This window comes from Macaca fascicularis, chromosome 6, assembly GCF_037993035.2.
Source record: "Macaca fascicularis isolate 582-1 chromosome 6, T2T-MFA8v1.1".
NCBI classification, from domain to species: Eukaryota; Metazoa; Chordata; class Mammalia; order Primates; family Cercopithecidae; genus Macaca; species Macaca fascicularis.
The window spans coordinates 100,688,551-100,712,170 of NC_088380.1; the positions used below are offsets into that span (position 1 = coordinate 100,688,551).

Consider the following 23,620-nt stretch of genomic DNA (forward strand, 5'->3'; position numbering starts at 1 on the left):
TCCCTGAATGTAAGTATTCTCATGCTAACAATATGTTTAAAACAGTGCCTCCTGCTTGTAGACATGCATCATTTTATAGTGTTTTATTTTAAAAGATATGTCAGGTTTAGAGAGCTGAGTCTGCATCAGGGAACTGAAACTGGTAACCAGCATTTTTGTTTCTCAGGATTCTTATCTTTCATATGTCCCATCTCTTTATTTTTCTGTGCTATATTCTGAGTAAAGGCCTCAGATCTATCTTCCAGTCACTTAAGTTTCTATGCAGTTACGTGTAGTTTGTATTTTCACCTATTTTTGATTTGGGTTTTTTATTTTTTTTGTGTCTTTTATTTTTTAAATTTGTTAAAAGTCTCCTTCACATTTTTCTATTGTTTTAGTTATTTTTTTCTTTGAGACAGGATCTTGGCCTGTCACTCAGGCTGGAGTGCAGTGGCATGATCACAGCTCACTGAAGCCTTGATCTCCTGGGATCAGGTGATCTTCCTACCTCTCAGCCTCCCAAGTAGCTAGGACCACAGGTGAGAGCCACCATGCCTGGCTCATTTTTGTATTTTTGGTAGAGACCAGGTTTTATCATGTTTCCCAGGCTGGTCTTGAATTCCTGGGCTCAACTGATTCACCTGCCTCGGCCTCCTTCTTCACCTCTGTTTCTTTCTTCACTACTCAACCCAAGGTGCAAAAGAGGATAGACAAGTTCTGGGATTACAGGTGTGAACCGCTGCACCCAGCCTGTCTTTAATTCTTGAAGTAAAATTTCTCCCATATTTGTAACACTGACTCTCTCGCATGCTATTTTACTTCCTGATTAGGTTTTAAAAATGTGACTTGAAATTCATCTTCAATGAAGACTGTTTTCCATGAGGGTCCTTTTTCTCCTATGTTGTAGATCTGCCTCTACCAAGTGGTTTTTAGTATGTTGCTGCCTGCGGTCATTCAGATTTCAACGGCATTAATATCTTGGCTTGGTGCTTCTACTCTACAGGAATAAATTTGGTCCTTGAGTGCCCAATGTCACAGGTTTGAAATTTATTTTTCTCAGGCGTTGTACATTTTTACACTCATGGCTCCAGCCAGAAAGAAAACTTCCTTGCTATTGTTCTGGACAGGTGGGCAGTTGTCAAGGCTTATGTTTGTGGATGATCAGTTCTGAGTAGCTCCTGGCTTTAAGCTAGTAACTCAACACAGGGCCTGTAGCCAGGATTCCTTTCTCATTTAGAGAATTCAATTCCTAGTTCCCAGCTGTTATATCTGTTTCTGATATCCCCGTGAGTCATTCTCTCTCAGCCTTGCTCACCAGAGGACTTCGAGTTCCCTCCCCTTTAGGTTACTTGGGAATTTCTCTTCTTTAAAGCTTACCTATGTATTTTATTTTTTATGTTAAATTTTATTCAGTATTTTCATGTCTGGAACAAAAGGGGGTTCTTTTATTAGAACACAGACTAATTTTGTTAGACCTGAACTACGTGTTTAAAATGTTTGAAAGCCTTTAAGTTGGGGAGTACATGTACTAGCTTGTCACATGCTTATCTTATCGTCATACTGGCCTTATGATATTCATACTGGCCTGATCTTCATAATGGTCTGATAGTATTCACATCACCCTATACATGTTTTCATTTGCTTTTTAGACTCCTGATCTACAGAAATAGACATATATTATTTTCTGAATATTTAATTACTTGACCCTTTGAAAATGGCATCCTGTTTTTAAAAATACCCTAGCAGCCGGGCTGTATACTGGGTGTATAATGTGTGCAACATTAGGGGTTCCCCTAATATTAGTTCCAGAATATCTGCCTATAAAATGATAGCAATATTGGGATTGATAATGTCTACAACATATTACTATTTCCTTGTGGTGCAAGAAAGGACGCGGGCTACAGAGAAACAGAAAGTCACAAGTATCAGTGTTCCTGGGGTTTAGGGACATAAGACTAAAGAGGACAAGTATTCTTGAGGTGCTTCAGGACAAGCAGGTATGCTTTTGTCCCAGTCTTTTTAGGGAACATTTAGGTTCTTCAGTAACCTGGGATAGCAATATTAGCATCAAAAATCTTATTTTAAGCTGGCTGGAACGTAATTTTGAAGAGTCATTTTGCAAATTTATCCTAATATCTTATGCGATCCTTTCTTTTAACCAAATGTAAGTGTGAAGAGACAGAGATTGTCACCAGGAGTAAAGCACTAATGTACAACAATAGACTGTAGAAAATGGTGGTCCTTTCACAGAGCCACTACAAAAACTGCTCTCTGTTTGGTTTACACCTAAGGAATGAATATCCTATGGAAGGAAGTAGAAAGGCTTCTGGGATAATTGTTCAGCAGAGCTCAGAATTTCTCATTCTTTTTTTTTTTTTTGAGAAGGAGTCTCACTCTGTCACCCAGCTGGAGTGCAGTGGCGCGATCTTGACTCACTGCAACCTCTGCCTCCTGGGTTCAAGTGGTTCTCCTGCCTCAGCCTCCCGAGTAACTGGGACTACAGGTGCATTTTGTATTTTTAGTAGAGACGGGGTTTCACTGTGTTAGCCAGGAAGGTCACCATCTCCTGACCTGATGATCCACCCACCCGCCTCGGCCTCCCAGAGTGCTGGGATTACAGGTGTAAGCCACCGTGCCTGGCCAGAATTTCTCGTTCTTATACCATAATCATATCATCAATAACCATATATGCTTTAGATAAGCTCTTAATCTGTCAGGGTTGTTACAAGTATGTGCTCTTGCTGCCAAGATTCCTCTTTATTTGACTGGAACATGGACCTAAACCAACCATGCATTTGAATCCAAAGAAAATGCCACAATGTAAAATAATGTTGTGCAGGTTCTTTTTTTTGAGGAAGATAAGCAAGATTAATATGATATGTGTAACTTCTCAAACTAGTGCTCAGGCTGGGCATGGTGGCTCACACCTGTAAATCCCAGCACTTTGGGAGGCTGAGGCAGGTGGATCACCTGAGGTCGGGAGTTTGAGACCAGCCTGACCAATATGATAAAACCCCATCTCTACTAAAAATACAAAAATTAGCTGGGTGTGGTGGGGTGCACCTGTAGTCCCAGCTACTCGGGAGGCTGAGACAGGAGAATTGCGTGAACCCAGGTGGTGGAGGTTGCAGTGAGCCGAGATCATGCCACTGCACTCCAGCTGGATAACAGAGCAAGATTCTGTTCAAAACACACACACACACACACACACACACACACACACACACACACACACACACAGTGGTCAGCACAGAATTCAGAATTACTCTGTCATTCTGAGTCCAAGCAAAGATTCTTTCGAAGCTGTTGGCATTCATAAAATAATAAAAATCACTGCTGTCTGTTGATGTACCATGTGCCAGGCACCAAACCATGCACCTATACACATACCTTCATTTAATCCTCACTGCTATCTTACGAAGTTGTTATCATTTTTTTATAGCCATTAAATGAATCTAAAAATGTCACATTTTAGAAGGATTAAGCAGCCTGCCTGTAGTTGTGCAACCAGAATTAGGTCTCAGGTCTATGGGACTCCAGAGCCCATGCTCTTAAACCCTGTGTTTCCCAACTGAACATCTGTCCTTAAGCACATTATTTAATGCCCTTCACTAAAGAATAGCATATAATATTAGAATTGCAGAACTAAAGGATTCTCAAGGCCAACAGATTTTACAAATAAAGAAAAGGAGTGCAAGAAAGGTTAAGAGCTCCAAGTCACATGGCTAGTCAAGTACAGTCTTCCTCATGGCTCCTGTAGTGCCTGTTAACAGAAATTGCTTGATTCACAGGCTTATGTAAATCCTCACCTGTCAAACCTTCTCTAGGGGAGGGACAAGAAGCAGAAAGTAGGCTGCATTTTCTGGACCTGACTCCCCTGTTTTGCTTTATCTTGGGCAGCCAGAGATTAGACATAGATGGAATTATTTCATGTGTCAAAAGAAGCAACTGGAACCCCTAGAGACAGGAATACAACTTCAGGAAAAAAATCTGCTTTTCTATTCTTTGGTGACTGACCTAGGCTGTGTGGCTTGCTCTTCTCCTTACTTACAAAATTATTATCCCATAAAAAAGCACTGGAAAACTAGAGTTTAGAAAGCAATGAAAATGAAGCAGTTGCCTTGTAGAACTGGAAGCTCAACTTCATGCCTTATGTGGATTTTTTTCTAAGTTCTTGGGGTGGTCTGGTATCAGAGCTCATAATCAGACACTCAGAGAATATGGCTAGGTGTCCTTTTAGATTGGATTTAGATCACAGATCAGCTGTGACTATTGTCGCAATTGCTAGGGAACGTTTGTATGTTTATTTTGAGGTCTGCCCACTTGTTGCATTAGAGTGCTCTCCACTCCCCAGAACAAGTAGAGCTCTTTATTTTTAACTAAACTGTTTCCTTGTAATATGTTTTATGAATGTACAGCCTGCTTTGCCAAGCTATAGTTATCTTCAGTTTCTCCCTAATAGTCCAAAATCTCTAGTTTTTTGCATTCAACTTCATGTAACCGGTTGCATTCTAGACTGAATATCTCTGGTACTTTCCTACCCCTAAATCTTGCACAAGCTGTTTTGCTCACTTGGAATGCCTGCCTGATCCAGCCTCTATCTACACATTTTGTAAAATCAAAATATTTTGTTTTAATATTTGAAATGAGGGCAGTCAACTTGTTACAGCAAAAAGTTCATAGGCATTGTTGTCATATCTGTGTTCAAATTCGGGCTCTGCCCCTTCTTAACTGTGTAGTCTTAGATAAGTTATTTAACTTTTCTAAGCATTAGTTTTCTCATTGATAAAATGCAGATAATAATGTTTACCTATCAAGATTTTATGAAGATATATTGAAGTCAGATACGTAGAGCACCTGTCACAGTTCCTGGTATTTGGAAGATTCTGTAAGTCCCCGCCTCCCTGTAGATGACACTGCAATAAGCATCCAATAAATGGTCCCTGCCTTGTCTATGAAGCCTTTCCTAACCATCTTCCAAACCGGCACCTCAGAAATAGTCTCCCTCTTCTGACCGCCTGTAGCATTGTATTGTACCTAAGATCTTACCACAATCAAACTTGTCAAATACTATGTTCTGAGATATAAGTTGGCACTGTAACTAGATCTGCTAGCACAATGCCATATTCTCCCCAAAAGAGACAGCTGAACTTCATTCATAGATGATCCATTGTTTATCTCTCATCAGAATCACACTTTCTGTTATCATAAACACTGTACCTTGTTAGATGACTCTATTGCAGGTCTCTTTAAAAGCGCCATTATTATACTTCATAATTAAAGGGATTGTAAGAATGTATGTCATGGTGTGACAGCATGGCAAACAACAGACGTCTGAATATTCATTTCCTGAAGTGAATAATCCATCATTACAGAAAAATGGAAGCCTGTATTCAATAGACCTATAAAAGGTGTTTAAAGAATGTCCATGTCTTCCTTAGAAAACCCCTCATGAGTAGCCTTGTTTTGTTGCAGGTGTCTTACAGGAAGCAGCTCAGGAATTTGCGTATATGTGTTTTTTTTTTTAACTTGTACAACTCCTAGTTGATGACAATAATAATGTAAATGACCTAATGTTTAAATTGTGTTATTCTAATCAGTTTTCTGACCTGTGCTATCAACAGAATTTCTGATGATCAAATAATAAAACTCAGACAATGTTGCTTTTGTGCCATCAAGTAATACTTTTGTGTTTATTCATGCACAAATTCATACATTTATCTCAGATACTTGTTAAGCAACTACTATGTTGAGGCTCTGGGGATGGGGATGGGGATGGGTGGTAACTCAAACAGGCCTGGACTCTGCCCTCATGGAGTTCACATTTGGCTGTTTTATAAATGTTGTGAGGAAAGGATTTTTTTTCAGCCATGATTGTCTTTATTTCAATATTTGAGATGTGTTATTACATAAGAATCTGATCATGACTCGGGACAAATTATTTGTTTTTTTCTTGTACATCTAGCAGAGCTATTTGTAAAAGTTAAAAATTAGTTATTGATTTGTCAGATTTTTTAATTTAGAAAATGTTTTGTATTTGTTTTGTGGTTTGCCTAAATTGCTGTAACATTTGGTATCTAATTTGACTCTCACAATAACCCTGTAGGGTGCATGGTATTCCCATGATAAGAAACTAGATGCTCAGCAGGCCTAATTGACCTCCCATGGAGTCCTGGCTACTTAGCAGCCATCCGGATGGAAACTTAAGTCTTCTGATTTATTAAGTATGTTCTTGATTCCAGCTTAAAAAAAAAAAAACTTAAAATATTAAAACTGTATTTTATTCTCGTTTAAATTAGACTTTAATTGACAGCTGGAAAATGGAAACAAAAATGTGAATCAACGGTGATTTTTGAGCCCCTCTCTGCTACTGTATAGGCACTGTGAGGAGTAGAAATGACCTCTGCCTCTTGATGAATTTATAGCTTCGTTGATAAGACATAATGTACACTTAGAAAGGAACTCAGTAACCCTCCAACTCAGAATACATGGTTCAGTGTTAAAGTGAGAAATACCAACACAAGAGTTGAGAAGATAAGAAGAGCTAAAGCAGATGCAAATAGTGTATCTTGAGCTAAATCTTCAAGGGTAGGGAAGATAGGACTTGGGCAGGGAAGACGCTTCTAGGCAGGGGGAATGGCAAGTTGCAAGGCTCAGAAGTGGAAGGGAATATGATGGTGATGATGATAACAATAACTGCCATTTGCCCAGCACTTATCACTTGCCAAGCAGTTATTGGTTCACAGGCATTAACTTATCCATAAAACAGTTATCAAAACAATTGAACCAGATAAGAATTGTTACTATTTCAGTTTTACATATGAGGAAACTGAGGCACAGAGAGGTTAAGCAACTTGCTCAAGGCTGCATGTGCATTAAATGTCAGCTGGATTCCACCATGTTCTTGAGACTAGAATCCACTCTATCTCTTTTAACCTGTGTGTTATGCTGCCTGATGTGATGCTGGTGAAATGGTAAGGACACCTTCATGGCTAGAGGGGAGACTCGATGTGCAGCCATGGTGAGAGAGGTCAAATAATGGAGAATCTAAAAATCAGGCAGAAGGCATTAGACTTTGTCTGGACTTACTGATATTTCATCAGTGTGGAAACATGGCAGACATTTATTTTAGAAAGATTAGTCAGCCATAGAAAGAAAGGATTGAGAGACAAATAAGGGTACGAATGGCAACTATTAGATGGAAACTATTAGAAGGGGGTTTCTATCCAGGTATGGGTGATAGGTGATTAGACCTGGAGTAGGGTAGCAGTAGAAAGGATGTAATGGTGATAAGGACTGGAACTGCACTAAATTAATGGGTGAGTCAAGGCCAGGTGATTTCCTGAGAGCAGCTTCATGGTTTTACCCCCATTTTACAGATGAGGAAATACAGAGGCTCCAAGAAGTTAGTTAATTTGTGCTAATAAGCATTGGAGCGGGAATTTGGGCCTATATCTATCTTTCTTGGCTTCCTCTCTTTAAGGCAAAATAATGCAGTCTGGTCGTAAAGTGAAGTTGCTGATAAGGTTTGAAGAATTGCTCCCCAAATAAGAGATACTTAAAGTCATGGGGAGAAATCAACATTCAGGGGGAGCAACAATATCAGAGAAAAGGCAGAGACTGAATATTAAAGAACACTGGAGGGAGGGAGGAGGGTAAGGATTAAAAAACTGCCTATCAGGTACTGTGCTTATCTCCTGGGCAATGAAATCATCTGTCCACCAAACCCCCATGACACGTGGTTTACCTGTTTAACAAGCTTACACGTACACCCCTCAGCCTGAAAGTTAAAAAAAAAGAGTACAGAGAAGAATGGAGCACGTGGAAGAGGCTTCCAGAAGAAAACAAGTCAGAGGTATAGGGAGGGAACCTGGGGCCCCTGAGGCCACAGCAGCCAACAAGGAGAGAACAGTCAGTGACTCAAAGTGAAACTGCCAATGGATTGTCAAGTGGAGGAGGAGGGAACATGCACGCAGCATGATGTTCTTAGTAACCCTCAACAAACAAAGGCAGATTCAGGTGTGAAGGGCAAGTAGTGTTGCAGGTGGGAGGATATGGGAGTGCTGCCAGTGATGGGGTGGAGAAGGGAAGGAAGGTCTGGCATGAGGAGAAAGAATTCTGACGCATCCGATGCCCCACTCTGTGCAAGTTCTGAGCCAAGCCAGCTGGGGTCAAGGGGAGAGACCACGGGGAGGCTGAATGGCTGGAGGGGAGGCAGAGAGGATTCCTGTAATCCAGTGGGAGGTGCCTGGCAGGAGGCCAGGAAGACGTGAAGGGACTCTAATGTGTGGTAGACAAAGAAGTAAGGAGCTGAGGGAATGATTGTTCCATCAGCTACATGTAGTGGCACAATGGACAAGCCCGCATTCTAGGAGTCCCCCCTCCTCCAGCTTCTACAGAAGCCCTTACCCTCCATCCTGGCCCACTTGCCAGGACCTGCTGGGAAGCTCAAAACCCTCCCTACTCCCATCCAATCTCATAAGACAGTTAAGTGAGCCTCTCACCTTAGCCTCCCAAGTAGCTGGGACTACAGGCACATGCCACCACCCTCAGCTAATTTTTAATTTTTTTGTAGAGACACAGTCTCACAATATTGCCCAGGCTGGTCTCCAACTTCTGGACTCAAGCAGTCCTCCCATCTCAGCCTCCCAAAGTGTTGGGATTACAGGTGTGAGCGACTGCACCCATCTGTACATTGCTTTTTAAATAACAATTGTTGAATAGGTGGGTAAGTGGAGAGTGGTTTCTATTAAGGAACTTTTCTCTGCTTCTTGTCACTCTGATTTGTGCCTTAATTCAAGTTTATAAATGAGTACCAATATTCAGGATATTAAGATAGGTACATGGGTCATTTGGGAGGGGTAGTATTTTGATAGCAGCACCTTATACTCTGATTTACAGTGTTAATTCTTTAGAGCTATTTTGGTGTATATGAGCACTGATGGTTGTGCTTTAAAATTGGCAGCCCATTGATATTAGGAGGACCAGCCAAGAGGCAGGCACTGCAGTAGAGGGACCCTGGGTTAGAAGTCAGATGGCCAAGCTCCCAGGCCTGGCGTACACAGTTTGGAGGGTCCTCGTGCAGAGAGTGCTCCTTTCCAGCCTGAGCGATCCCTCCTTATCCTCCTGTCACCGCACAACTGGTCACGTTCTCAGAACTGCCTGTCTCAACTAACTCCTGAACTAGCTATGGTTCCCTCATCTATATTCTCATGGAACCCTGTGACTTTCCTTTGTAGCAAGTAATTATTGGAGTGATTATTTTACTAATGCCATCTTTGACTAGGCTATAGCTTTCCTAAGGGCAGGGACATGCCTACTGGTTTTACCTCTGTGTCCCCAGCACCTGACACAGCACCTGGCACAGACTATATTCTGGGTAAACACTTGGGGAGCCAATGACCTCTGGTAAAATCTTGGACATGAGATTCCATTTTTCTCATCTGTTTAAAGCCTGTATATTAAAGCTTGTATTAAACCTTGTCACTAAGGTGCTTTCTCTTTGAAGAGCTATGGATTAACCCTTCACAATTTTTATTTTAAACGTTATCCACATCAATGATATGAAATTCAAACAATGCAGAAGAATATACCATGAAAGTGTATTCAGTCCTTCACCAGAGATTACAAATATTGAAAGTTGCTTGTCTTTACAGAGAGAATAAAAATTGAACAAGCTGTAGCCAGAATCGAATGGGTTAATAATCGAAAGGGCATATTCCGTACTTCCAGCTCCCATGAAGCAGCTTTCATATTTCAGTTTTAAAATGGTTAGTGCCTTAGTGAGGGAAGAAAACTTTCATGCAGGAATCTGTGCTGCCAACAGGGGCCAAGGCCCTCAGCTGAATTCCCACTATACCCTGCGCCATTGCTGATTTTCAGCTATTCTGTATAGAGATTTTCTGTTCATGGGGGCCCTCTGAAAGTTTTCTCCTTTCTGGAATTTGAGGATCACTTTATTGTTTAATAAAGTAACAAGGCAGGCTGGACAATTCAGGGCAATGTGATTTTAGGAATGATTTAATACATTTGGATGTGTGGAAAATAAGTTTATGTCTACCTAAAGATTTTCAGCTTCAGAAGCACTTTCATGTAGAGTGTTTGGTTTCTGTGTTGGTGTTGCATGGTTGAGGGGAATCATTAAAGGAATGGAGTGCAGCTAAATGGAATTTCTTGAGTTTGAATAGAAGTTTGTACAACCAATTCCAATTGTGGAAGGATAGAATTATATAAACACAGGGACATTAATCCCCATAACATTTTAAAAATATTTTCAAGGAAAAATACAGATATTCATATATTTATCCATTAATTTGATAGAGGGAAAATCTACCTTGGTACATCTTCCAGTTTTCAACACCAAAAAGAATGTGAGAGGGGCCCTTCCATGCCCTGCTACAATGACTGGGGCTTGTGTGTGTGTGTGTGTGTGTGTGTGTGTATTTTGGTTGAAGGGGGTGTCCGGTTGGTGCCTAAGGGTTCTCAGGAATAGTTATGTTTATATGATTATTTTTGAAAAATAAGTATACTAAAGCTTTGTATTTCTATCTGTAAATTATCATAGTTTAACTACAAGCATCAGCGTGTTCTACATTAACTGAGGTTTGTGGGGAAGGTGATTTTATTCATGGGCCATAGGCTATAGTGGGTTTCATACAGTCACCTTCAATGGTAGTGTATTGGGGGTGGGGGAAGGTGAGGGAGAAGCAGGGATGGGGTCATGCTGCCCTGTGACTCAGCCTCTGAAGTGGCTTTGGGCCAGGCATCAGAGACAGAGTGAGGTTCATCCTATAGGCTTCCCTGGGTGGTGTTGGCAGTGTAGCAGCTGTTTACTGACAGTCAGTTACTTCAGAAGGCAGCTCATGCCAGATGGAATCCCTGGGTTCTAAAACCTAACGGGCTTAAATGTTAAGGAAGTTTAAATGAGTCTGGGTAGGAGTTTGCAAAGATGATAATTATCTGTTTAATATTAACCAGTATAATACAAGTTAAGTACTAGAATAGTACTCCAAGCCATACAAGTATCCACACGCACGTCCCAGTACTTAGGTGACTGGATCACAGAGGCCGATTGCACCACTGCAAGCATCTCGAGGAAGGGTGTTTCTTGAATAGTTACTATTCATCACCTCTTGCCTTCTAAGGAAGAGCCTAGATGAGACAGATAACGCAGCAGAATTCCTCCTGCAACCTTGTCTCCACCTTCTCTTTCTTACGTGACACTGAAAGGACAGTTCGCATCCCCCCAAGTCTATTTCTGGGAGTTTTGTCCTTCTATCTTACGTATTAGGAATAACACACTGGCAATTTAATGAGCACCTACAATTTGCCAGACGTTTTGCCACACTATTTCAAATACAACCCTGCAAATAGATGTTACTGGCCTTTATATGTAAGTGGACCTGGAAAACTAAAGCTCAGGAGTCACAGAGCTTATAATTGACAGAGCTGGGGCTTGAACAAAATTTTGTTTAGTTGCAAAGTCCATGTTTTTCCTGAAAATAACATAAACAGTAATTATAATAATATTTACTGAGCAGTCATTATGTGCCAGGGAGTCATTCTTATAATAAACTTACAAGGTAGTTGTTAACTACTAAAGAAAATTGAAGTTGGGAAACTGGAGATTATAAAATTTAAGTATTTTATCCGAGATTGTTTAGTAAATAGCAGATCCAAATTTTGAACCTATTTGATCTAGTTACAAAGGCTTTCACTACTGGACACCACCTCCTACTAGATTTTTGTGCTCTAAACTGGGTAAAACCAAGGTAAAGGGCCAAGGCAGTGTGGTTAAGAGGAGCTGAAGGACCATGTAGACTGTAGGTTAAATAGAATCAAACTTTCTCTTTCTTTCTTTCCTTTCTAGGTATCAGCTTCCTCTGGTGTGACCAGCAAGTCTTCCAGTATGAATCCCACAGAAACCAAGGTATGAAGAATGCTAATTGAGTGAGTGCTAATTTAAGTTGATTGTGCTGCAAAGCAAAACAAATGTAGACTAATTGTTGACGATGAGTTATATATGCTAAGAAGTTTTAATTATGGAAGTAAACATTTTCTTCCTAATTTATGGGGGTCTTTGAAAACTCAGCCTTCCTTCCAATATTTACCTTACACATCATCTACATGGTTTTAGATTATCTAGAAAAGTGGAGTCACCTAGAGTTGTTTTGTTTTGTTTTGCTTTGTTTTGAGACAGGATCTTGCTCTGTCACCCAGGCTGGAGTATAGTGGTGTGATTACGCTCACTGCAGCCTCAACCTCCTGGACTCAAGCGATGCTCCCATCTCGGCCTCTTGAGTAGCTGGGGCTACAGAGGCACACCACCATGCCCAGCTAATTGTTGTTTTGTTTTGATTTTGTAGAGACAGGGTCTCACTGTGTTGCCCAAGCTGGTCTCAAATTCCTGGGCTGAAGCAATCCTTCCACCTGGGCCTCCCAAAGTGCTGGGATTATAGGAATGTGCCACCATGCCCGTGGCCAGTTTTGTTTTTGTTTTTGATCCTATATTGATTGAGTTTTTTAATTGAAAATATTTCTCTAAGTACATTTCTCTACATTGAAATGAGAATATAAATTATTAATTTCTTGCTAAACTGGTCTTACTGTTCTGGTCATTTAAAAATAAATATAAAAATGAAAGATTATACTAAATGAACATAAAAACATACTGGTTATTTCGGATGCTTTCTCAAGTTTTTTTTGTGTGTGTGAAATTTGAGTCTTGTGGGGTACCATTTTATTGACAAACCTTTCTTGAGCTCTATTTGGGATTTATTCTTCAAATTATTTTTCTGAATTTCAGAATTAAAAATAAAATAATTTCCTCTAGTGGGATTGTCCAGTTTGTTCCGAAGAGCTGGCAGCAGCTGCCTTGTAAACCCTCTCCCTAAAGTTACTCTATCTCAAGCTCTGTCTCTTGAGAATATTTCAGGGGAGGGAATTAAAAAGGGAACATTTTCAAAATTCTCTCCACTAATGTTTGTGTGCCAATATTCTTTTTTTTTTTTTTCTTGAGACAGAGTCTCACTCTGTTGCCGAGGCTGGAGTACAGTGGCACAATCTCGGCTCACTGCAAGCTCCGCCTCCCAGGTTCACGCCATTCTCCTGCCTCAGCCTCCTGAGTAGCTGGGACTACAGGTGCCCGCCACCACACTCAGCTAATTTTTTGTATTTTTAGTAGAGATGGGGTTTCACCGTGTTAGCCAGGATGGTCTCAATCTCCTGACCTTGTGATCCACCCGCCTCGGCCTCCCAAAGTGCTGGGATTACAGGTGTGAGCCACTGCACCCAGCCATTAATATTCTTTAATACCTTGAAGAGCTACCCCAACTCCATTATTATTAAATTGCCCTTGTTTAAAATTACCAACCTACTTTTGTATTCTGTCTTTCGTATTACTGTGCTATCCCTGTAGTTTCCTATCCCAGGTGATGTGTCACTATAACTTAGTACTATCAAAGGATTATATGACCTCATCTTGAATCATCTTCAGAGAACATTACAAATATCTAGAAATACACTATCCACACCTAAGTTCTTACAAATGTCATTTAGCATTCATTTAAAATTTTAATCTAAAATTATCATTTTTAAAATTTAGTATTTAAATTTACATTGACTTATAAATTGCTTTCAAAATATACATTACATAATCTATAATTAATGTTAGCTGTCTCTATTATGTCAAGCTTAATCTTAAAAAATTAAAAATCTTTTATTTTTTTTTCTTTTGAGGCAGGGTCTCGCTCTGTCTTCCAGCCTGGAGTGTAGTGGCATGATCACAGCTTGCTGCAACCTTAACCTCCTGGGTGCAAGTGATCCTCCCACCTCAGTCTCCTGAGTAGCTGGAACTATAGGGGCACACCACCATGCCTGGCTATTATTTTTGTTTTTCTGTAGAGACATGATCTTGCTATGTTACCCAGGCTGGTCTCAAACTCCTGGCCTCAAGCAGTCCTCCCATCTCAGCCTCCCAAAGTTCTGGGATTACAGGCATGAGCCACTGTATGCAGCCTAAAATTAAAAAATCCTAATTTTAAAAAATATTCCAGAAGCATCTACAAAATAAAAGTTCTTATTAAGGCCAGGCTCAGTGGCTCACACCTATAATCCCAGCATTTTAAGAGGTCAAGGCAGGAGGATGGCTTGAGCCCAGGAGTTGGGGACCAGCCTGGCCAACATAGCAAGATCCCGTGTCTATAAAAAATTAGCCAGGTGTGGTGGTGTACTCCTGTAGTCTCAGCTACTCGGGAGGCTGAAGCAGGAGGATGGCTTGAGCCCAGGAGATCAAGGCTGCAGCAAGCTCTGATTGCACCACTGCACTCCAGCCCAGATGACAGAGCAAAAATAAATAAATAAATAATCTCATTGAATTTAGAGATCATGAAAACCATAGAAAAGTGATAGGAAGGAGAGCCAGAAATATAGGATTTCCTTTTTATTCTTTTGATTCTTTTTCATCCTGTTGCCTGATTCTAATCCCTTGTGCCTCAGCTCAATGATCAATGTTTATTTCAAGCGTGGCCTGTTACCTAGAACAAATGTCAGCAAACTCTTCACCCTTCTCTAAGCATTAATCATGAGGATTCTTGGCAGTCCTGTGAAACTGGAGGAAAGTAGGAGAGAGAAGAGAGGGAGAAACAAAAATAAGATGCACGTGATGAAGTGTCCCCAGTGGCTGAGTAGGGACCATTTTTGGCCTCAAGTCTCTTTCCCTGGAACTTGGTTCCACATCAGCTGTGATATTGGACAATCCCTTTTTGCTTTGGTTTCCTTATCTGTCCAGTTTGGAGGAAGGTGATAATAGTACCTGCCTCACAAGACTGTGTAAGGAAACATAATGTATATTGGACAATTCCTGTCCTAAGCAAGTGTCCAGATTGGATTGTCTGTTGGCCAGTACTGGGCAAAGAGTGCAGTGCAGTAACTAGAACATACACAACCTCAGGTCCACCATGGATGTCTTTAGGGAGTTATTTAACTGCTCTAAACTCAATTTCTCATCTGTGAAATGGATATAATATACTTATCTCATAGGATTATTATGAAGATAAAGTGAGTTGACACATGAGAGGTGATTGATACACATTTGTTATTACGGTCATCATTATTATATTCAGCACAACCACTACAAAAATAAATTTAGCAGTTACTGATTTAAATATACACTGCATTATAAGCTGCTTGTGTCTGTGAACATACATTCTTAATTGTAGTGTAGAGTTCTCCCATGCAAAATCTTGATTGCCAAATTGCAAGATATTAATAGATTCAAACCACTATACTACCAGCTGGCTTATTTTCTTTTTTAATCATTTAATAAGTGATATTTGCATAAACTGAAAGGATAGTACCATAAATAGAAACTCATTAATGAGAGTGTAGTGTGAAAGGATCCAAAATTTAAAATTTCTTTAAAAATATTTCAATCATAAGCTTTGTTTCCTTCCAAAAATAGTGTGTTGGCATAGGAAGGGGCCATTATTTGAGGAAAGTGTGTGTCTTCATTACTGAAGTAGAAGACATGACAAATTAAGAGGACATTTGACTTTAGCCTCTTCAAATTAAAAAATAAATAAATAAAAACCACTAGTTTGTGCTGATACCACCAAGCAGATAAAAAGGAAAGAAACGGCAGGAAGCACTGGACCCTAGTTTGTAATCTCTGACTGAAAAGTTCATGAAATGTTTAATCAAGTTTTAGTCATGATTTTATATCTTGCCTATATTGAGAATGCATGCATGTACTTGTTTTTACACAAATAATGTTTAGTTGGATAAAACTGTAAAATACCATACCAAAGATGCTAAATTACAACCAGTTCTTTAGAAGCATTTCTAGAACTTTAAATTAATCCTTACATACAGGACTATGATGTGCACAATAAAAATCCATGCACTAAATATTTACAATTTTGGGGGGATTATGTTGACAGAATTTCATAAAACTTTCAGTAATATCTATGACTATTTGATCATAACTAAACATTGGATACATAGGAAAAAATACTATTCATGTAGTCTCTACACAGGGAAGGGAAAGGAATGAGAAATTAATTTTATTAATGGAAACCTTCGCTAAAAAAACCTTCACTGAAAAAATGTAAACACAAACTGAAACATTTGCTTAGGACCTTAGAATGTAAGTGTGCCTACTACTTCTTGGAGTCATACATACATGCATCGAGTAGATGCAATAGATGAATAGAATGAATCTTGATATAATCATTTTAACCCTTTTTGTACATGTTACTTATTTGACTGACAGATAAAATAAAATTATACCTGGGGCTGTGCTCTTATATTAGGCCATTCCAGTCAGCCAACAGATGGAAGGACCACATCTTCCTAACAAGAAAAAACACAAAAAACAGGTGATGTTGTTCATTGTACTAGGGCATCTCTGTTTACTAATGGTTACATCACCCGCTCAGCATGTGCTAATAGCTGCAATTCACAGTCTTCTGTTAACAGAGATCCCATCATGGATTTTCTGTAGGCTTAGCTGCCCATCAGCCACATTCTGGCACTAAAAATAATTTTCACTGCTTTCTGTGCCCTCAATTCTGTCACCAACCCATTGTTTTACACTGTCAGCCAAAACCCGTGATGAGTATTTCACTGATAAAAACACCTTGTTAGTGGCATGGAAACACAGTGCCCTTGGCTTTGTGATGAGGGTTTTTATTTTCTGTACCACATGTATTTGTTACAATGTAAATAGTAATAAATCTTTATGTATCTTTGATATACCTAGCAAGAAGATATAAATTGCTCCCTGAATAGTAAGAGCAGAATATTAACTAGTATACATAATTGTTTATCTAAAGAGTTGCAATTTCAAGCAAAGTGTGACAAACTTAACTGATACTGTTTATAATTACATTAAAAATCATCTCTTTTGAGTTTCCTCAGTTGAAGAAAATCTATGATAATCTTTGTAAACTATGTCTATCTTTCTTTTCTTTCTTCCTTTTTGTTTCTTTTTCTGAATTTAGGCTGTAAAAACAGAACCTGAGAAGAAGTCACAATCAACCAAGGTAAACAGTTTAAGTCTGCTAGTGAGATATTTGGATTCTTTTTAATAATAATGAATAATCAACTTCCTACCTTGGCACTGCTGTGAATGGTAAAGGGGGTTGCTGGCTAATTTAATTAATTTTTGGACTACCCTTTTGAATGACTGTGTACATGTAGGATATATAAAATATTCATAACATTAAGTCCATATATTGTTAAAAAGAATATACAATAATTTATAGATGAAAACTCTATTTCAGAAGTATTTTGTTCAAATCTGGTTTTTTGTTATATGTATAGTGATTGTTTTAAAAAAGAAAAAAGCAAGAGGAACAAAGGAAAAAAGGCAAAGAGTAGTGAATATCCAATTCCAATTCCAGTGAGACATCAAGAATAAGGCGTCTGCTGAACTCAGCACCTAGATGACTTACAGATGAGAACCTTTCCTAAGAGGCTGGCTGGGTTTATCGTGACAGTCTTATCTCAGTTGGTGGAACTGGTTAACAGTTACACAGAAGGCTAGCTTCTGTTGCTTTCCTGACCCATGACTGTCCAGAATGAATGCCATTCTGCCTGTGTGTGGAGGTGAACACCAGGGTGTGTACGGCAACACAAATGTTTCTCTTCAATAAGGTGCTGCGTTTTATTTTGTCAAGCACTTAAAGCAAGTACTAAGATAAGACCACAAGATTTCCTGTGGAAAAGCATAGATATTTGAGCTCAGGTACTTCAAGCACAGGTGAGGGTGAAAGGTGAGGCTTGTCTGATTTTGTAGAAGGCCTCCTGGTGGCCCTGGCGATGGTAGAACATAGGGTACTCCAGAGTGAAGAATTTGCAGCTAAGTAGAAGTTGTCTTCTATTCCACTTTAAATACTTTTGATTATCTACTGAATCTCAAGAAAATTGGGTTTCTGGTGATGAGATCTTCTCTACTAACAAAGAAAAAAAAAACTCTGTAAATCCTATGAAGGGAGATTTAAAAAGAGATATATATATATATTTGTTGTTGTTGTTGTTTGTTTGTTTTGTTTTGTTTCGGTCTTTTTCTTTTTTGAGATGGAATCTTGCTCTGTCGCCCAGGCTGGAGTGCAGTGGCGCGATCTCGGCTCACTGCAAGCTCCACCTCCCGGGTTTACGCCATTCTCCTGCCTCAGCCTCCTGAGTAGCTGGGACTACAGGCGCCCGCCACCACATCCGGCTCATTTTTTTTTTGCATTTTTAGTAGAGACGGGGTTTCACCATGTTAGCCAGGATGGTCTCGATCTCCTGACCTCATGATCCGCCTGCCTTGGCCTCCCAACAGGTGTGAGCCACCTTGCCCGGCCTAAAATATATTTTCTAGAGTGGGATCAGCTCTCAACAAACTCAGTAGTCACATGGCTCATGTGTTATCTGTGTATGTTTGTGAAAAACAACCAGTAATTTAGAGATATACATGTATTTGAAAATATTATTCAGATGAAATACTAAATTTTTCATTATTCTGATAATCACCATTCTCAGAGACTGCTGACAGGGTTACTATTAACCTGATAACACATGTCTACTTCTGCGACCTTAAAGAGTGGGCCTAAGTGTTCTTTTCCTGAAAAAAGGCAGAATGTTTTAGTTGGAATTTTGTTCTTGTTCTTGTCTGAAAGTATTACAAGTTGGATTGCAATGTAATCAAGTTTAATCTTTTGAAATTGACAGCTGTCTGTGGTTCATGAGAAAAAATCCCAAGAAGGAAAGCCAAAAGAACACACAGAGGTAAATGATTATCATCAGGGCTTAATTATAAGGCAAGATCTTTTGGTGGGATATAATTAAAATCTTTCATCAATTCAAAACTAATCCCTACAATGAATAGTTGGATATTAGTTTCTTCAGCTAAAATGGTGCCATCATGTGGCAATAGCAGTGTTTACAATTTGTGTGATTCTTGCTGAATTTTGGGGGAAGGATTTGCACTATTTCAGATTTTGTACCTAAAGTGAAATTGTCACATGTACATCACACTAATTCAAATTCACATACTTTAGAACCACAGACAGCACAACTGTTATGAACAATTTTTATTCTATAAAGTATCAGTATTATGTTTAAGACTACCATCTTGTTAACGATGTCTTTATATGTGTGTGGGCACCTGTGTATGTACTTTCAGCAAAAAAGCCTACCCAAGCAGGCATCAGATACAGGAAGTAAGGATGCTCACAATAAAAAAGCAGTTTCCAGATCAGCTGAACAGCAGCCATCAGAGAAATCAACAGAACCAAAGGTAAATGAAGCAGATTGATAGGAAAACCTTAACATCAACTGGGTAATAAGATGCGGTTCCCCTGTTAACACTGAGGTGTGTAGTTAAATCTGTGGGGCTGTGCTGAATATATTTTGTATTGTAGTGATTTGGTATTATTATTTTGTTGGTTTTTCAAATAGACTTATAGAAACTTGGATGTATGGATGGCCTGAGAAGGGCATCAGATTGGCCTGAGGGATGCTCTCTCCATCCTTCTCCCACTGCCCAGCAATAACCAGCTGTGACTGCAGGGCAGCAGGCTCTGCTGTCTCCCAGACAGGCAGCTTTGGATTGAGGCTGCCTCCCGGACCCCCCCACACCTGGACTGGGGAACATATGTGCCCTGAATTATCTGGTTCTTTAAATGGAAATCCTAAAGCATTTTTAGGGTCGTGTTGTAGAAGAGTTGAACTTACAGAGCCAAAAATTAGAAATTGCTTCCATAATTATGTGGTTAATAGCAGCCAGCTTTTAGAAGAATTAACATCTACAAGAAATACTTTTTCATGGAGAGCACTTGGAAGATAATAACGGGGCTTGCTTCACAATATATTTTATATCAGAGATCACAGATTTGTGATCTACCACTTAAAAGGCACATATGTATTTTGTTTGGCTTACAATGTTGTTAAAAAATTATTTTTAATTAATTGCCAGCAATCAAAGTCAGGGTATTTCACATAACATCCCAAATTGTAACTTCTCTTGAAAAATCGGACTGTCTAGCAACAGTGAGCTCACATTGGCAACGATTGACTACAGCCATTACACCAGGTATGTGTACTCCAGTTTACCACAGTCACTACCTAGCCTGATTGACCTACTCATGTTACCTGCATGAACGTTTTAGGCTCTTGAGTTCAGCTTTACGTGGTGCCTAGCACTGCACCATGTACAATAGAAGTGAGTAAACATTGCCTTATCATGGTGTCCATGTGGGTGAACTGGCAGATGTTAGTGACATTTGAAACTCATAATCTTGATAATAACCATACAGAGATACTTAGCTCTGTCAACCTTTTATCCTCACTGTCTTAGACTAAACCACAAGACACGGTTTCTGCTGGTGGAGAGAGTGTTGCTGGTGTCGCTGCAACATCTGGCAAGCCGGGTGACAAGGTGAGCACACACAAGCAGATGGCAACGTGGGCCTCTGTGCTTCTCAAGTTTCTAAGAAACGTATGCTCAAATAACCTATCATTTGGGAAAATGAACATTGTTTATATATAAAATTTTATGAAGAGCATGCATTTAAGGGATAGAGAGTGAACAAGATACCAAGAATAATTTTTAAATTTATATATTCAATAAATGCTTACTGAGTACATGCCATATATAAGGTACTGATATCAATACCAAGTACATTAAAATGTGAGTTGACTCAGACTCTGCATTCCAAATTTATAGGTATGAAATAAAGCAAATAAAATTTCCATGAGCATTTGAATAGACTTTTTCAGCTTTCAATGTTGATGTCAGCTGTCTTGATGCTAGTGTATCACAACCATGACATCAACATGAATGGATATGAGAAGTTTCCAAAGGAAATATTTCAAGCCCTCTCTGGATGAAGTAGATGTGTTGAGCTGGGTGATTGTGGGCATAGCTTTCTTAGATTTTTTGAAGAGCTGCTTCCGATCCCTGCCCAGGAATATAAGATGAGAAGTTATCTACGTTTTCTACCCATAGCAATATAGAATTAGTAATCAGTTTGGAGAGCATGTAATCAATCTGAAGCCACAAGTAATCAAGTGAAGGAAGAATGAGAAGATGGGAATGAAAAATTTAAAACTAATATAGATTTATCTATACTTTTGCTTCTGTAAATGGGACAGATATCCTGCTACAGGTTAAATGGTAAAGAAAGTCATAGGGTAAATGATTTTTAGGGTAAAAATATGGCACATCTCCCTGAAACATCATTTTTTTCCCCTGGGATTTTGGGAGAAAAGGCACATTATTTTATCCAAATTAATACAGGTCTCCTATGGAGCAAAGGCAACATTTACAAAAACTTTTAAATGAAAATATCAAACTTAAAATTGTTTTTTTCTTGCAATAGATCACTTGTATACTACCTTGAGACTCATAGCCTCACCCCAGGCAGACACAGCACGCTCTTGTGCCAATGAGGAATGCTTAGATGAAATCATTTGAAAATGGATACATTTCAGGCAGAAGATTAGATACGTTAAAATAGATTTTTAAATGTTATCAATGTTTTCAGTTTGAAAATGGATAGATTTAAGGCAGAGCGTTAGGCCCGCTAAAATAGATTTTTAAATGTAATCAAAATTTTCAGTTTTGAGCTAGATATAAATTAACCAGTGTTATAAGTGAAAACTAAACAATAAAATTAAGAGAGGCTTATGTGGAATTCTGTGCATTGACTTGTGCTGGAACTTGAGGCAATTCATTTTACTTTACGTTGCCTCTGATTCTTCTCCCATTAAATAGAATTTAATGACTTGCCTTCTTATTTTAGTACATAGCATGTTTAAAGTACCATAAGGCAGGTGGATCACCTGAGGTTGGGAGCTCAAGACCAGCCTGACCAACATGGAGAAACCCCGTCTCTACTAAAAATACAAAATTAGCCAGGTGTGGTGGCGCAGGCCTGTAATCCCAGCTACTTGGGAAGCTGAGGCAGGAGAATTGCTTGAACCCGGGAAGCAGAGGTTGTGGTGAGCCAAGATTGCACTATTGCACTCCAGCCTAGCCAACAAGAGCAAAACACTGTCTCAAAAAAATAAAATAACTAAATAAAGTACCATAGTTGGTTCTGCAGGATGCATTAGCTGTAGGCTGGCCTGTCTTAAGGGTTGGGGAAAAGACAATATACCTGGGACTGTATTTCAATCAGATTAAGAAAGGCCCCCACAGGGTGTTATTTGGTGGGGAATGAAGGGATTCTATCTAATTCAGGGAATCCACAAGGGCTTTGAGAGAGTAGATCCAAGTTCAGTTAGGCATGGAAGGATAGCTGGGATTGCAGGCTTGCAAATGCATCAAGGTGTTGAAAAGTGTAAGATGTGTTCTGGTCACAAAGTACATTCCAACGTGGGTGAAGCACAGAGGAAGTGAGTGGTGGGGCTGTAAGACCAGAAAGACAGGTTGAGCACTGCAGTGGAGAATGCTAAGGTGAGTTTGTACATGTAGTGATTCAGCTGACAGCAGGTAGCCATTGAGAACCCGAGAGAACAGATGGGGTTATGCAATTGAATCCGAGCTGCAGAAGGATTAAGGGACTGCAGTAGGTGGATAGCATAGAGATAGGAAGATGGAAGGTTGGTCAGGGATATTTTAGCCTAAATTACAGCTGTGATAGAATAAGAAAGTGGGGAGTTATCCAAGACGAATTGCAGAGCAAAAATCTTCAGGTTTTAGGAAATGATTGACTAAAGTGGGCAAAGACAAAGTAAAATCTAAGATAACCTGGTGCTTCTGAGTCTGATTGCACGAGGTTGGTAGCCACACGGTAAGGGAAAGGAGGCCCCTAGGAGCTCTTTGTCAGGTTTGTGCAAGTGCAGAGTTGGCACCTGAGAATGAGTGCCTTTGTGAGCTGGGCACGTTGCAGTCCAGTCCCTAAGTTCCCTGGGTACCATTGACAAGAGTACAGATGTCAGAGGAATTGAGGAGGAAAGGGATGTATCTGATTTTGGACGGGCTGAATTTAAGTGTTTGAAATGTCCAAAGAAATATGTGTAGCAAGACAATTAAAATACTGTTTTCTAATAGAAAAGAATGAAATAAGAGGAAAGGGAGAGGAAGAGAAAGAGTGGATGGAATAGACAGATAGTGGGGAGAGAAGGAGGGGAAGAGAGACATTGAGAAGGAAGAGGAAGGTGCGGGAGAGAACATGAGTGAATATCTGCATGAGGTAGTGGCTGAATCATGGAAGTGGTTTCAATTATCCAGACTCAGGCTCACACCCTAGTGGCCCCCACAGTGTTTCTAGCATTGCAATCGTAACCGTCACTTATTTAGCACTTACAATTACATAGCAAGTACTTACATAGTGGCGAGCATGTGCCAAACAATAGTTTTCATACTTCGTATAGATTCACTTATCCAACATCTCCAAGGAGAAGTGACTTGCTAAAGCCTCAGGCAGCCATGCGTGTCTCAACTGTCATGCAAACCTTGGCAATCAGAGCCTGTGCTCTTCCTGTGCTTTGTTGCCTGAATTTGGATACCTTCAAATGGGATATGGTCCCCTTTTTCCTTAACCCAACAACTTCACCCATTTAGTTTCTGCCAGTCTCTGAAAGCATTTGCCCTTGACCATAGAGAATGATTTTGGATAAGACCACCAGCACAGGGCAGAAATGTGCAGTG

At 39.7% G+C, this 23,620-nt stretch overlaps 1 protein-coding gene across 16 annotated transcripts in view; it reads left to right on the top strand.

Annotated features, from left to right (window-relative positions):
• CAST (calpastatin) overlaps positions 1–23,620 on the top strand; it is a 112,275-nt gene that overhangs the window by 48,252 nt on the left and 40,403 nt on the right. For 8 of the 16 annotated variants that reach the window (XM_005557415.4, XM_045394858.2, XM_045394847.2 and 5 more), the window contains 6 exons: positions 11,849–11,908; positions 16,290–16,355; positions 16,980–17,021; positions 18,694–18,750; positions 19,148–19,261; positions 20,321–20,401. In XM_005557415.4, the coding sequence (XP_005557472.3) occupies positions 11,849–11,908; positions 16,290–16,355; positions 16,980–17,021; positions 18,694–18,750; positions 19,148–19,261; positions 20,321–20,401 (420 nt within the window). The remainder of the gene's footprint in view (positions 1–11,848; positions 11,909–16,289; positions 16,356–16,979; positions 17,022–18,693; positions 18,751–19,147; positions 19,262–20,320; positions 20,402–23,620) is intronic. The other 8 variants (XM_073993895.1, XM_073993897.1, XM_005557418.4 and 5 more) reach the window with 1 other exon arrangement.